General features: G+C 44.7%; 1 protein-coding gene across 1 annotated transcript in view; it reads left to right on the top strand.

Annotated features, from left to right (window-relative positions):
- LOC117882883 (COMM domain-containing protein 5-like) overlaps positions 1-14,279 on the top strand; it is a 37,434-nt gene that overhangs the window by 5,010 nt on the left and 18,145 nt on the right. Inside the window, exons 2-4 of the mRNA XM_034781749.1 lie at positions 5,568-5,728; positions 7,320-7,348; positions 12,403-12,453. Of these exons, the coding sequence (XP_034637640.1) occupies positions 5,568-5,728; positions 7,320-7,348; positions 12,403-12,453 (241 nt within the window). The remainder of the gene's footprint in view (positions 1-5,567; positions 5,729-7,319; positions 7,349-12,402; positions 12,454-14,279) is intronic.

Below are 14,279 nucleotides of genomic sequence, written 5' to 3' on the forward strand. Positions count from 1 at the left end.
ATGCAACGGGCAGGGGCTCCCAGCTCCTCCCCGGGGGGGTCCTGCACCCCCCCCATGCAACGGGCAGGGGCTCCCAGCTCCTCCCCGGGGGGGTCCTGCACCCCCCCCATGCAACGGGCAGGGGCTCCCAGCTCCTCCCCGGGGGGGTCCTGCACCCCCCCCATGCAACGGGCAGGGGCTCCCAGCTCCTCCCCGGGGGGGTCCTGCACCCCCCCCATGCAACGGGCAGGGGCTCCCAGCTCCTCCCCGGGGGGGTCCTGCACCCCCCCCATGCAACGGGCAGGGGCTCCCAGCTCCTCCCCGGGGGGGTCCTGCACCCCCCCCATGCAACGGGCAGGGGCTCCCAGCTCCTCCCCGGGGGGGTCCTGCACCCCCCCCATGCAACGGGCAGGGGCTCCCAGCTCCTCCCCGGGGGGGTCCTGCACCCCCCCCATGCAACGGGCAGGGGCTCCCAGCTCCTCCCCGGGGGGGTCCTGCACCCCCCCCATGCAACGGGCAGGGGCTCCCAGCCCATTGTGGGGGGTGGGGTCCTGTTCCCCTTGGGGTCCTGCACCTTTCCTCCCCAGTGGGTACCACCCTCCCACTCCCCATATGGATAGGAAGGTCCTGCTCATACCCTTTAATCAACTGACATCACTTCAGTTTTGGACACTGAATTTTCTTTGGCACCAGAAGCCACATGCTTGGTCTTCTGATCAAACCAGTCACTGAGAGTGTTGGATCTGAATAACAGAAAGCTAAGCATTCCAAGAAGTGGACAAGTAGACCGTTATTAGATTAAGATGGTCTGTAGAGCGCTGCAAATCCGCCAGATATCTGCATCCGCAGATTATTTTTCGGATTGTGGATTGGATGCGGATACAAATTTTGTATCTGCGCAGGGCTGTAATGGTCTGGCTCTAGTTGGGATTAGGAATCTTCATAGTGCTAGTGTATTGGGGTGAGAATGGAGCAACACCTCGTGACTGAAGCTATATCAGCAGCTATGTAATAATTGTAGGCAATGGGATTACAAATTGCCATATTCACCGGATAGTCAAGTAAAATTGGAAGTAGATCCATGTTTGTCCAGCCCACTGTTAACGAGGGAGGACTGGAGACTAGGTAACACAGAAACATGTCCCTCTTCTCCCTAAATCCCATAGTGGTTTAATGTCGGTGGTAAAGATTTCATGAGTTCATTGTGCATTTCCCACTTCCTTCTGTAGAGGGAGCAAACAGTCTCTCAAAAATGCTATTGTAACTAGAACATGTAAACAATCTTCCATCGGCTCACAAACTGTTAAAAAGAACAGGAGTACTTGTGGCACCTTAAAGACTAAAATTTATTAGAGCATAAGCTTTCGTGGGCTACAGCATCCGAAGAAGTGGGCTGTAGCCCACGAAAGCTTATGCTCTAATAAATTTGTTAGTCTCTAAGGTGCCACAAGTACTCCTGTTCTTTTTNCTTTTTGAGGATACAGACTAACACGGCTGCTACCCTGAAACCTCCCAAACTGTTAGTTACTTTTCACTTACAACCAAAGAAAACAGACTTTTCCAGAATAAGCCGAGCTAGCACAGGTCTCCTTCTACCCATCTTTTCCTCTTGCTGACATGCTGATGTATGGTGAGCGCACGTACTACAAACTATTATTCCATTGAAGGATTGGCAGCCTTGGAAGGCATGGTGAATTTGTTTATATATTATAGCTAATGTCAAATGATATGCAATGTCATACAACCCCTGAGTTGAAGGTGTAGAAATTCACAAACCAGAGTCTCAAGGTTATCCTGCCAAAGGTATTACAAGCTCCCCTGAATGTAAGTCTGACAGCATAAACTAATGGCATGTTAGCTCTGACTCAGTGGATGCGTGATGAAATGTTTCATGTTGAAAACAATGTTTGCACTTATACAGCACGCTCTCTTCATTGATCTCAATCAGCATTTAGTTTACCTAGCTCACAAGGATTTTTAATGTTTTTAGTGTTATCCCATTTTGACAGATGGAGAAACTAAGGTGCAGAGAAGTCATCTGTGTCACTTCCAGAGCCTGGATGAGAACCTAGGTCTCCTGTGCTCTATCCACTGGACATGCTGCCTACCAATAGTCAATCTTAAAAAAGTATCAACTGGAAATGTTACTATAATGTGGTTACCAGCATTCCAATCAATCCAGTAAAGCTATGCAGTTCTTTACAACGTGTGGATTAAACAGTAGGCATTCTAGGGTAGTGTGATACAGTGGTTCTCAACCAGAGGTCTGGGGTCTCCTTGGGGGCCGCAACCAGGTTTCAGGGGGTCTGCCAAGCAGGATTTGGCACTTGCTGAGGCACAGGGCAGAAAGCTGAAGTCCCACCACATGAGTCTGAAGCCTGGGGCCTCTACACCCGCCATCTAGAGCTGAAGCCAAAGTCTGAGCAACTTAGCTTCACAAGGCCCCCGGTGGCATGGGGCCCTGGACAATTGACCTGCTTGCTACCCCCTAACGCTGTCTCTGGCTGCAGAAAAACAGTTGTTGTGGCACAGGTGGGCCATGGAGATTTTATGGCATGTTGGGGAAGGGGGGACTCAGAAAGAAAAAGGTTGAGAACCCCTGGTGTAATATACATTGTAAAATAGATCAAATGGATTTGAAGAGAAATACTCATAGGATTCAGTAATGAGAGAAGGAACCTTTCGCTTCTTGGATCATTTGTTGGCATGCGTCTGCTTGTGAGGTTTGCCCACACAGATGTGATTGTAGAAGCAAAATTTTTATAGAAACCAAATTCATTTCTATTTGATTATTGATACCAGTCCAATTTCTAGGTCATGTCCGAATGAGGAAAACAGGTTGTTTTAAAACATACTAGCTAATATGTTGTAACTGACGTGATTTTAAACAAGATGTTTCACTTACCGTAGCTTGGGTTAATTGTGTTTGAAAATGTGTTAGCTTGATCTCACCACCTGCCCCCTCCCATTCTTCTACCCATGCTAGGGTTGTTCAGAACCAGCTAATGTGTTTTAAAACACAACCTGCTTTTCGAGTCTGGACGTGCACTTACTGGACAGACGTTAACAGAAAAAACATCCTCACCACTGGTACGAATTGACACTCTTTTAGGCAGTTTCAGTGAAGAAGGAATCTTCCCCTTCTCCTTTAAAGACGATTCCTCAGCTTTAGTGTTGTCATTTTCCAACATTGTGGGAAATCTTGTGCTGGCACTGCCCATATTACATCTGTTCTGTGGATAAATACTGAAGATTTCAGTCGACTGCTCTGATTATTTAGAATCTTTCACTGCATTTCAAGACATTTTAAAATGTACAAAAGGAAGTAAAATTGTCCAAAAATAGAAGCTGGTAGTGAGTGAAATCCATTTAATACCACAAAGAAGTTTGGCAATTCAGTTAAAACTTTTTTTATTTTTTAACCTTAATGTTAAGCTGTTGTCCCAGCCTGGCCATTTTTAACTTTTCGTATTTTATTTCAGGAGGTAAATCTGGAGCAGAATAAATGTCCAATTTAAAGGCCTGATCCTGCAAACCCATCCATGTAGGCAGACATTTATCTTTCTCAGTGGGGCTTCTTGTATTTGTGAGGTCTGCCCACACAGATGTGATTGTAGAAGCAAAATTTTTATATAAGCCAAATTCATTTTTATAAGCCTTTGTGTATGTGGAATGTGGAAAAATAATTATATATTGACGGTCTTAGGGAGTCCAACCAAAGGTGTCTCTTTATGATGTTGAAGCCTGACTGACCTTTGGTGCTGGTACTGCACCATTAGCACCAGTGCAAACTGCTCCAGAAATGTGCATTGATGTTGACCCAGAGAGGTCAGCTAAAAAGAGTTAGTTTCACTTTACCTCCATGCCCATTCAATATTTAACCTGTCTGCTGAGCTTGCAACCAGGGTGTCATTTCCAACTCTCTGTGGTATCTAAAGCTGATGAGAAGCAAGTTAGTTCTCCTAGTCCTGCTCCTACTAAACAAGTGTCAGAGCTACAGGCCATCCTAAAGTAGGTGAACCACCAAACCAGACTTGTGACGTGAAAGACTTTGTCACTACACGCCCACATCAAATTTAAACTGGTGACCTAATTACTCCTGAGGACATTCTGTGCCAAAAAAATTCTGCGTACAATATTTTAAAATTCCGCAAATGTTATTTGTCAAATAAATGTGGAGGCTCCAGCCTGGCATTGGGGAGCACTGCCTGCACAGAGGTGGGAGATCTCTCTGCAGCTCCCCCCGACTCCCTCCAGGATATGGACTCAGCAATGAGACTGCACCCAACCCTGACACAGTGCAAGGACCCAGCCTGCCCCAGAAACACCCCAGAGCCCTGCCCCTCTGTGCCAGGTGCACCAGGTGTGGGCAGACAGACTCAGCAAGACAGGATCCAAGTGTGGAGGGGCTTAGCATTGGGGGATCCAGGTGTGGGTTGAGAGAGTTCTGTGTGGGGCAATCTGGGTGTGGGTGGCTCAGTGGGGGATCTGGGTGCGGGGGGGGATATGGATGCACAGGGGCTTGTTGGGGGGTTTGCAATGGTAATTGGTCTCTGCAGGGGGGTCCAGGTGAAGGTGGTTGAGGCTCAGCGGTGGAGGAGGGGGTGGATGTGGGGGGATAGAGCTCTGTAGGGGGGGTCAGTGGGGGTCCAGATGCTGGGAGAGTGGGGCTCAGTTGGTGGGGATCCAGATGTAGCTGGTTGGGGCCAGTGGAGTGGGGATCGGGGTGCAGGTGGCTCATCAGGATGGTCCAAGTGCAGGGGGAGTGGGGCTTGGCAGAGGGGTTCTGGATATGGGGTGTGAGGCTCAGCGAGGGGGTCTGGGTATGAGGGAGTCTGGATGCATGGGGATTGGGTGGATGGAGGAACAGCTTCCCATACAGTGATCCCTCACCCTGTAGCTGAGGAGTGATGGGTGCAGGGAGTGGGGACAGTTTGCAGCACTTCCTGCAGCCTGGGTAGAAATCTGGGGGTGGGTCTGACCTGGCCCTGGATGCCGTGCAGGGGAAGAGGAGTCCCATCCTATCCAGCCCACCCGGGACTAGCACTGAACCCAGTGCAGGGTAGGTGCCACCAGCTGGGTCTTCCCCAGTCCTGCCCTCTGTTCCACAGTGATTTACCTCTCTGCCGGCTGCCCTGGGCACCCAAAGCATACTGCTGGGGAGGGTCACATGACCGCTCTTGTGGCTTCCCTTTGCTTCCCTGTCAGAAAGTCATTTTTCTGCGGGGAACATAAATTCTGTGCATGCGCAGCGGTGCAGAATTCCCCCAGGAGTACATAATGATGAAAGCGTTTGCATCCCATTTCCAGTTCCCTGAGCAAATCAAACTCGCCCACTTCTGCTGACAGTTCCACTTTAAACCGTAACTCTTATTCCATCAACTCGAGCTTTGTGTGCAATATGTTGTTGCACAACAGACCTGGTAAACAATCAGTTGTGTTTACAAAGACATGGAGTGATATATTAATACCGGGGGGAAACACCAGCCTCCTCATACACACAAATATTTCCATAATTTTGCTTGGATGTGCACGCACACATCGCACTTTCCCCATTTTAAAGGAGTATCCTGTTGGTTTCTTTGCAGTCGTTGTTAGTGCATTGGAAGGAAAAGATTGCAAAGAATCTGTGAGGGCGATTGCAGAAAGCGTTGATCTGTCAGAAGAGCAGCTCACTTCCCTCATCTCTGGCATGTATACTCTTCTCAGAGAGGCCCTGCGGCTTCCCTTATTGACTTTCAAACAAGAAGTAAGTACTAGGAATGCATGGTGCCTTGATAAATTAAGGTTGTGTCACTTGCAAATTACAGCATAAACTTCTCCATGCGGGGGTGTGTCACTCAGCTCAAAAAGGTCATGAGAAACTGGTAGAAGGATCTCTGCTGGGAAATGCATTTCTTGCTACTAATCTTGTTGTTCTGTTTTTAAAAAGACCTGAAGTATAGATTTACAAGATACTTCTGCAGACATTTATGGAAAAGCTTAGTTTATGGAAAAGATTTACTTGCATCCATTTTCTACTTCAGCAGCTTGCATTCTGGTTGTGCTTGTCTGTTTTATTTGTCTTCATTTTGTAGCCGTCTCTCTTTTTTTGATAATTTGTAATTTCTTTTGCCATCAACTTTTTTTCCACACTATCTGTGTGTGTGTGTGTGTGTGTGTGTGTGTGTGTGTGTGTGTGTGTGTTTAGAAAAAAACGTGTGAAATTGTGCTGCACACCTGTTTTTCCTTGCCTTGTATGTGTATCTCGGAGGAAAGATAAGTGCATGGTTAGGATATGGCACTGAGTGTCAGAAGACCTGAGTTCTGTTCCTGGTTCTGCTACACATTCTATGTGAATTTGGACAAGTCACTTAATCTCTCTGCCTCAGTTCCCCCCATTGTTCTGTATGATTTTGTGATTTTGTTTCCCTTACCTTTTGCTTTATTTTAACTTATGTTTGTCCTTTTTGTCTAATCTTATTTTCTATTTTAAATGTGTCTGCTTTTCGCTTCCTGGCATCTTATGTGTCAAGATGTTCTTTTTCCTCTGTCATAGGCTGGTGTTGGGAGGGATCTCCCATCATACTGTTACAGTGATGAAGCTTCTTTAGTGGTCAGAATTTATCTTTTGCAACTTCTGTTTTGTTCTAATAGTTTAAACAAGCACCCCTAAAGTGTTTTCAGAGACCACAACATGATTCCAAAGGAAGAGCATGTAGATTTAATAAAGATGGAATGGCAGAGGTTTTTCTTAAAACTAATGGATGGAGTTTTCAAATGTGTCTAAGAGAACGTCTACACAACACACTCCTTCCAGCAGTGTGTAGAGTACATGCACTGCCCATCCCCTATCTAGTGTATAAACAGTGGTGAGGCACTGCTTAGGCAAGTAAAGACAAGCCTGAACCCTGTGGGTGAGTACCCTACACAGCTCTCTACATGCCCAAGCAGTGCCTCTCCTGTCTACATTGCTATTTTTAGGAGTCCTGCTGCCAGAGCCTTTCACTGATTCATGTAGCTACACATCACACTGTAGACACAGCTTGCCTTCCACTTGCCTTCCTATGCCCTACATGCTGCTGCCAATGGTGGGCAGTATGTATAGACCTAAGTGATTTAGGATCATACGTCCCACTGAGCGTTGACTTCTGCTCCTAAGTCACTTAGGCATGTCTGGAAATCCTATCCAGCATCCATTTTACCATCTCAGGACTATTAGCATGGAATAAAATTGGGGGAGGGGGGCGCGCTAACAAGCAAGTAACCACTATTTTAGTTCTTGTAAATGTATATCTTTTTAATGCGGAACCAGTTTTCAAGTCTACAGTATGTAAATTGCACATTCCTTGTCTTTGTAGGTTTTTAAGGAAGATCTTCAGGAGCTTAGGTATGCCCATTTATTTCATCTAAATTGCTCACTATAACTGTTTTTGTGTAGCTGCTACCCTGTAGGGGAACAGGCCGCTGTAATCAACTTTTTAAATGTTATTGCTCTTTGTGGGAGAGAGCAGCTCTATGTCTCATTGCCAGTTCCTCAAGCCAGTCTCCTCTAGGTCACCAGTTGAAAACCAGCCCAGGTCAGTATAATCCAAAAGTGGATACTATCTAGTGACAGCCTTTGTGAAATGAGCTGGTGTTCTCAGTCCAGTTCCCCGTGAACAAGTAACTCCATCACAAAAGCACCACCATGATTGGCAGTCCACGCTTGAGACTCCAAGGATTGAACATGAAGGTAAAACCAGCCACAATCCTAGCCAGCTTTTCTCCAGATCATGGCTGAGACACAGGCCTGGTCCCCACTAACCCCCCCACTTCGGACTAAGGTACGCAAATTCAGCTACGTTAATAACGTAGCTGAATTCGAAGTACCTTAGTCCGAACTTACCGCGGGTCCAGACTCGGCAGGGAGGCTCCCCCGTCGATGCCGCGTACTCCTCTCGCCGAGCTGGAGTACCGGCGTCGGCGAGCACTTCCGGGATCGATTTATCGCGTCTAAACCAGACGCGATAAATCGATCCCAGAACATCGATTGCCTGCTGCCGGACCCTCTGGTAAGTGTAGACGTACCCACAGAAAGAGTGTGGCATAAATAAAGGAAATTGTGTTATTGCTGTCTGGGCTGTACCTGATCTGTAGATAGAGGATTTGAGGCTCCAGGCTGTCAGACCAGAAGCTTTCACCAAACACTACCTTTTAAAAAAAAAAAAAGCTCTTCAAAGTTAGGTTTGTTTTAAAATGTCAGAGTGATCAATATAGCATCACACCCATGGACCTGCTGAGAGAACTCTGTAAGGGATTGACTTCATCCTTCAGATGCAAGATAACAAAGAGCTGAGCCTGCCACTTCATCCTTGCCTCACCCCTTCTATCCGTTGCCCACCTCCCCCCAAAAAGCTTGATTATCACTTTGCTTATTACCATGATATCAACTGAGTGTGAGATGAGTGTAGTGTAACATGGTCCTGTTCAGATGTAATTTACTTGTAATACTTTGATAACAAGGTCATGTGAAGCCAGGAGAAATATTCAGGCGTTGTATAAGATATGATTTGGCATTGAACTCATGCAGTAAATTTCACACATTGGGGAGATGGCACAATTTAGTCCTTAATGTAGGTTATACAAATGTGACCTGCGCACACACACCCGCCATGCAATATTTTGTTTTTGTTAGTATGTTTGCTAAGACAATGACAACATTTCAGAAGTTGAGGAACTGTCCTACTTTTTGCTTTGAAAGGACAATGATATAACACTCGTGAAATCCTACTGCATTGTTCAGCTGTGATCGCTTGTGCTAATTAGCCAGCAAAGCATAATGTTTGTTACAAAGACTTAGTCAAAATCCATTTCAGTCTATCCAGAGAGAATATCTTTGTATAGACGTTCAGGCACTATAAGCTAGTCCTCACTGCATAGTAGTGATCTTCCTGGTTTGTTGCTGAACACAGAAATGGGGAGAAATAAGAGAAAACGCAACCTATACCCTGCATTGTTTGTTTTAATATTTTGTGCATCTGTGTAATGTCTTTTGTGCCAGGATCTCAAATTATTTTACAAACATTCTCTCTCCTAGCTCCTCGGCATTCTGGCTTCTGCCTCTTTCATTCCACCAAAGCTACTTTCCTCAAGGTTGTTGGCAATCACATCCTAGTCGCTAGCAGGGGCTGCCGACCTCTCAGTTATCCCCTCATTCCATCCAAGCCTCCTGCCTAACCCCGTCCCTCTTTGTACTCTGTCCCCATTTCATCTTTGTGTCATCTTCCATGCTACCCCTACTGCTTGGGACAGTCTCCCTCTTCATCTAGGTCAGTGAATTGCCCTGCCTCCTTTGCATTTTTCTAAGAAGCCTTTTCAACGTGAACCCATTTTTTTAAATAAATGTGCACCACTTGGATATTTGACTTTCCAATCCTTGAACATCTGGTGTACTGGGTCTGAACTTGGTTGCCTAGAATGAGGCAGGAGCCTTGTCTTCTCTGTGTTGGACATTAAGAAGTGCATTTTATGTGCTCAAGAAATAATAAAACCCCCATGTATCAGAGAGGTAGCCGTGTTAGTCTGGATCTGTAAAAAGCAACAGAGAGTCCTAAACATGCGTCTGATGAAGTGGGTATTCACCCACCAAAGCTTATGCTCCAATACATCTGTTAGTCTTAAAGGTGCCACAGGACTCTCTAAAACCTCCATGCCACCTGTGAGTAGGTAAATATTATCCCTGTTGTACAGAGGAAATTGGGGTTGAGAAATGAAACTTTCCAAAGCACAAGTCAGTGTTAGAGTTGGAAACAGAATCCAGGACTCCTGATATCCAGTCCCCTGCTCTTGCCACTTGACCACAGTGCCATTGCCTCACACTTGTATGGGTTTTTTTTCCCCTCCTACTAATAGATTAATCATGTTACCAACACTTTTCCCCACAGGAAGGTCTTCATTAGTCAGCCTAGGTGACTCTTGTTACAGGATTGGCCTGGATTACTAGAAGAAGAAAGTACATAAGAGTGACAATACACATGCCTCATTGCTGCTGTTAATGTGGCTGGCGTAGCCATAAAAGTTAACTTGCCTGTACATTCATGCTGCTCTCAGACCTAGAAGTTTACACTGGTAGTCTTCTCTGGTGCCCTCGGGAGAGTCTAATAAGCTAGTTAACTTAAGGGGAGATGTCTTCTAACATTTTCATCTCTGAATGATTTTTTTTTTTTAAATCATTGTTTCTGCTCACTTTGAGACTAGATTTTTAAATGAGTAAATAGTGTCTTTCTGGTCACAAGGGCATGCAGAGAGATTTTGAAAGTTTTAGGTGTATTGGCTCATTTCACAACTTCAGTGATTCTTATGGGAAATGACATTGATATTGTTGCACAGCATATCTGAGCTGGAGGCAAAGCACACACTCACTGCCCCAGGGATGTATTAATTAACCAAAGAAATATCTCCATGTGCATCAACTGGCGTGGGTCATTGGGCCAAGATTTCTCATTGGCACCACGACCACATGCATGAGGTACACATGTACCAGGCTGAGCAATAGCCCTCTTCTATTGATGCTGCCAGAATTTGGCCAGAGCAGAGAGACAGCAAGTTGTCATTTCTCCTCCAGAAGTTATGGGCTTGAGTCATATCCTTGCTTTCGCCTTCCCCATAGTCTTTACCATTCCCTTCAGTGAGGCTGAAAACTTTTTTGGCTGGAATCAGACAGGCAAAGGTCCTGTAACTCTCAGGTGCTTTTATGGTCTTTAGTTCCTTACCCCTGCCTCAATAGATCTAGTGGAAAAGGAGGCAGGGAGGGCAAACCCACTTAGGATTGATTATATCACTGTTGATTGTCACTCTCGTTATCATCCAGTATCACAACACGGAGGTTATCTCCAGGCATGCACTTTCATCAGCAGAGAGAATAGCAGTCTCTCAAATTCACCTTTCATTTAGCAAAACAGAAGCCGCTGAGCCAGTGGGAGTGAGTCTGTGACCACTGCCAGGAATATTTTTCTCTGCATACTTAATAGTTTTGTAGCGCTGGTCAGCACCTGGTCTAGTAACACTGGATAAGGGTGTCCTCACAGCCTGCTCCTCGTCCCACAGATCCCTCCTTGAAACATTCTTTTCAACAAATCCTTTGAAAAATGATCACTGCTGGATACTTACACCGTCTCTAGTTCAGCATTGTTTGTCTGATCTCTCCCTTCTGTGACTGGACTAAAATGTAAGCTGCTTGAGCCAGGGACAATGTCTGCACATTGTTGGTTTCCTGAAAACCTATTTTGAATTGCAAAAATAATGCAGTAGCAAAGGTGGTATTAGTACGTCTTATGTGTTTGAGTAATCCACACCAGGACAATAAACACAGTGCATTGAGAAGTACCATTACGTCCCCTTTGTTCAGCCCTTACAGAGGAAAAGTCAGGAAGAGTTGTTTGCCATATGGAACCTTGTTCCTTGCTGGGGTGTTTCAGGTAAAAAGCTTGCCTAGATAATTCAGACAGTGTTTGTATTGTAGGACCCCATTGCCTTTCATGGAGAAGGAGATGTGCACACAGCCAGAAAAGCACTCCTCTTTGCCTCTTGCCCACTTCCCTCTCTGTGCCGCCTTCCATGTGTTTCCATATGCCTGGAATACCCTCCCCACTAATTTAAATTAAACTTCCCCTTCAAGAAGCTATTTAAAATCCACCTTTACCATTAAGCATTCAAGATCTAATGGTCACACCCCACTCTGTAAATTCTTACCTTGTTCCTCTTTGTTCCGATCTCACCTATAACCAATAAGCCATTCAGGACAGGGACCTTTCCTTTTCTTTTCTGATCTTCGATTGCTGTGTGCGTTAAGACATTGTGAATTATTAATAATATTGCACAGTCCATGTAACGTGGCTTTTTTAATAAGTGCTCTGAGCTATTCCAGAGATTTCCACATCGTTCTGAGGTGCCATTCTTTGCAAATCTTTTCCTTCTCTTTCCCCTGAACTTTAAGATGGAAGTAAAATCAAAAAGTGTTGGTTGGGATTCTCCAAAGCACCTAGCATTGGCCTAATTCTGCTCCCATTAACGTCACTGGGAAAACGCCAATTGACGTCACTCAGAGCAGTTAGGTCAGGGCTGAGCACCTTTGAAATTCACACTTGATGTATCTAACCATTTGCTTTAGAGAATAAAGGCTATCCAAGGAAGGAGGGAAAGGTGAAAGGGAGTTCCTAAGACCCCTGCTATAAAAGGTAGTGGAATCCTGCTAGGCTGTGTTCCTCTCAATTTGACTGAACTTAAGTGATTGCTTAAAATCTGATGGTAGTTCTAACTGAGGAAAAAATGTAAAATGTGGATAAAACTATGTGTTTTGAATTATATAATGGTTTACATAACTTGGAGAGAGAGAGGGGTGGGAATCTGTGGTTACAGAACACTTTTATATATTTGTCTAATATTGTTGACCTTTTCTTTAAGGATACCAGAAGAGTTCATCATGGACTTTGCTAGTGTGGTCTTTGGTAACAGGTTCGTAATTTTATAAATCAATTTACATGCTCTTATCAGAAGTCTAAAGCAGTGGTTTTCAACCTTTTTTCATTTGCAGACCCCTACAAAATTTCAAATGGAGGTGCTGACCCCTTTGGAAATCTTAGATGTGATTAAAAACCACTGTTCTGTGGTAACGACAACCTTTTGCGGGCCCCTTAGACATAGTCTGCAGAAACTCAAGGGTCCACAGACCACAGGTTGAAAGCGACTGGTCTAAAGGATTGTGGGTGATAACCTGGTCCCAATGAAGTAGGGTCCAGGATTTCACCCTACAATTCTGATTCTATGTAAAGTGACTATCAGTTCAAGAGTATACCTCTGTGCAGCAAGCAGCTTCTCTTGCCACATTTAAATCCTTTCTCAAGGCACAAATCCCTGACCTTCCCCCTGAAGATTCAATCTTCAGCCTATGTAGTTTGTCTTTTGCTCAACATGATTTACATTGTAAGCTCCGTGAATCAGGGGTCATATTTACTTTTATGCACTGTTCCATGATGATGAATACATGCATGTTTATGGACAATTAAAATAATGGTTGAGATTTTTGAAACTGTGCAGGGAATTTAGCCACAGTTCTTGCACTGCTTGGATAGAGGACGTGTAGCTGAATCTCTTGAACTGCCTTGAAAATTTCAACTAGTATATCTGCAACAGAAGGCAAGTGGTGAAATCCCAGATTGTGTCAGGTATTCCTGGGGATTTCTGCACCAAAAAATTAAAAATACTGCATACAATATTAAAAAATTCTGCATATTTTGTCAAAATACAATATAATCACACCAGTTTCAATTCCTTTGGTAATTTATTTCAAAATACCCATCAGCAAGTATGTCTGAAACAATACAGACAACAACAAAAAAATCAGGAAATGTTTTTTGGCAAATAGATTCTCTACTAGACATATTAATACAGAACTCGATGTATTTTGGTGACACTTATGTTCTGTTTCAGTGAAATTAAATATTATACAAAAATAGGTTATACAAAAGTATTGTAATCACCTGGTCTAAAAGGGCACTAGCGTCCTAAAGGACTGTTTTGTGTCTGTCTGTCATGTCTTGTCCAAGTTCAAGCTTCTGTGTGTATTGTAAGGTTTTTGGGTCACACCACCGTAATGGGAGGGGGGCTGGTGAGTTTTGTTGTAGGATAGCGGGCAGTTAGCATGGAGAAGAGAGACCCAGCGAAGAGTGAGTGTGTGTGTGTGTGTGTGTGTGTGTGTGTAAGGGGGTGTGTGTGGAGGGAGAGGGGTTGTTTGTGTGGCTTGGGTCTTGTACATGGTTTGCCAGCCAACCCTCCTTCATCTCCAGAGGTGGTATGCATGCCCCCATGCCAGGTGCAGGCAGGAGTGCTGGGGCGTTCAGTGATAGATGGGAGCAGAGGGGGATGTGTTCAGGCTCATGTGCACATAGAGACGAAATGTGTATACATAACTAATACATTTGAAACACGCAAAACTGGAAAAAGGAAGCATTTCGCTGGAAATCAAAAATTTTGCATAAAAATATAAAATTCTGCAGTGAACATTAATTCTGCGCAAATTCTGCATTGCGCAGTGGCACAGAATTCCAGTAGTAGCAGTCAGGTGCAGTGGAGACCAGCAGTTTCTTTGGGAAACTCAGAATGATTTGGGGTTTGTCCCTCAGTTTCCCTGTGTGTAAGATGAGGATAATGATACTTTCACCAACAGATGGAAATGCTATGTAAGAGTTAGATATTATGTATGTACAGACAAAATTCAGTCAAGCATGTAGGGACAAAATTAGTAAGGCCAAGGCACAAAATGAGATTAAACTAGCTAGAGA

Source organism: Trachemys scripta, chromosome 9, assembly GCF_013100865.1.
Source record: "Trachemys scripta elegans isolate TJP31775 chromosome 9, CAS_Tse_1.0, whole genome shotgun sequence".
NCBI lineage: Eukaryota > Metazoa > Chordata > Testudines > Emydidae > Trachemys > Trachemys scripta.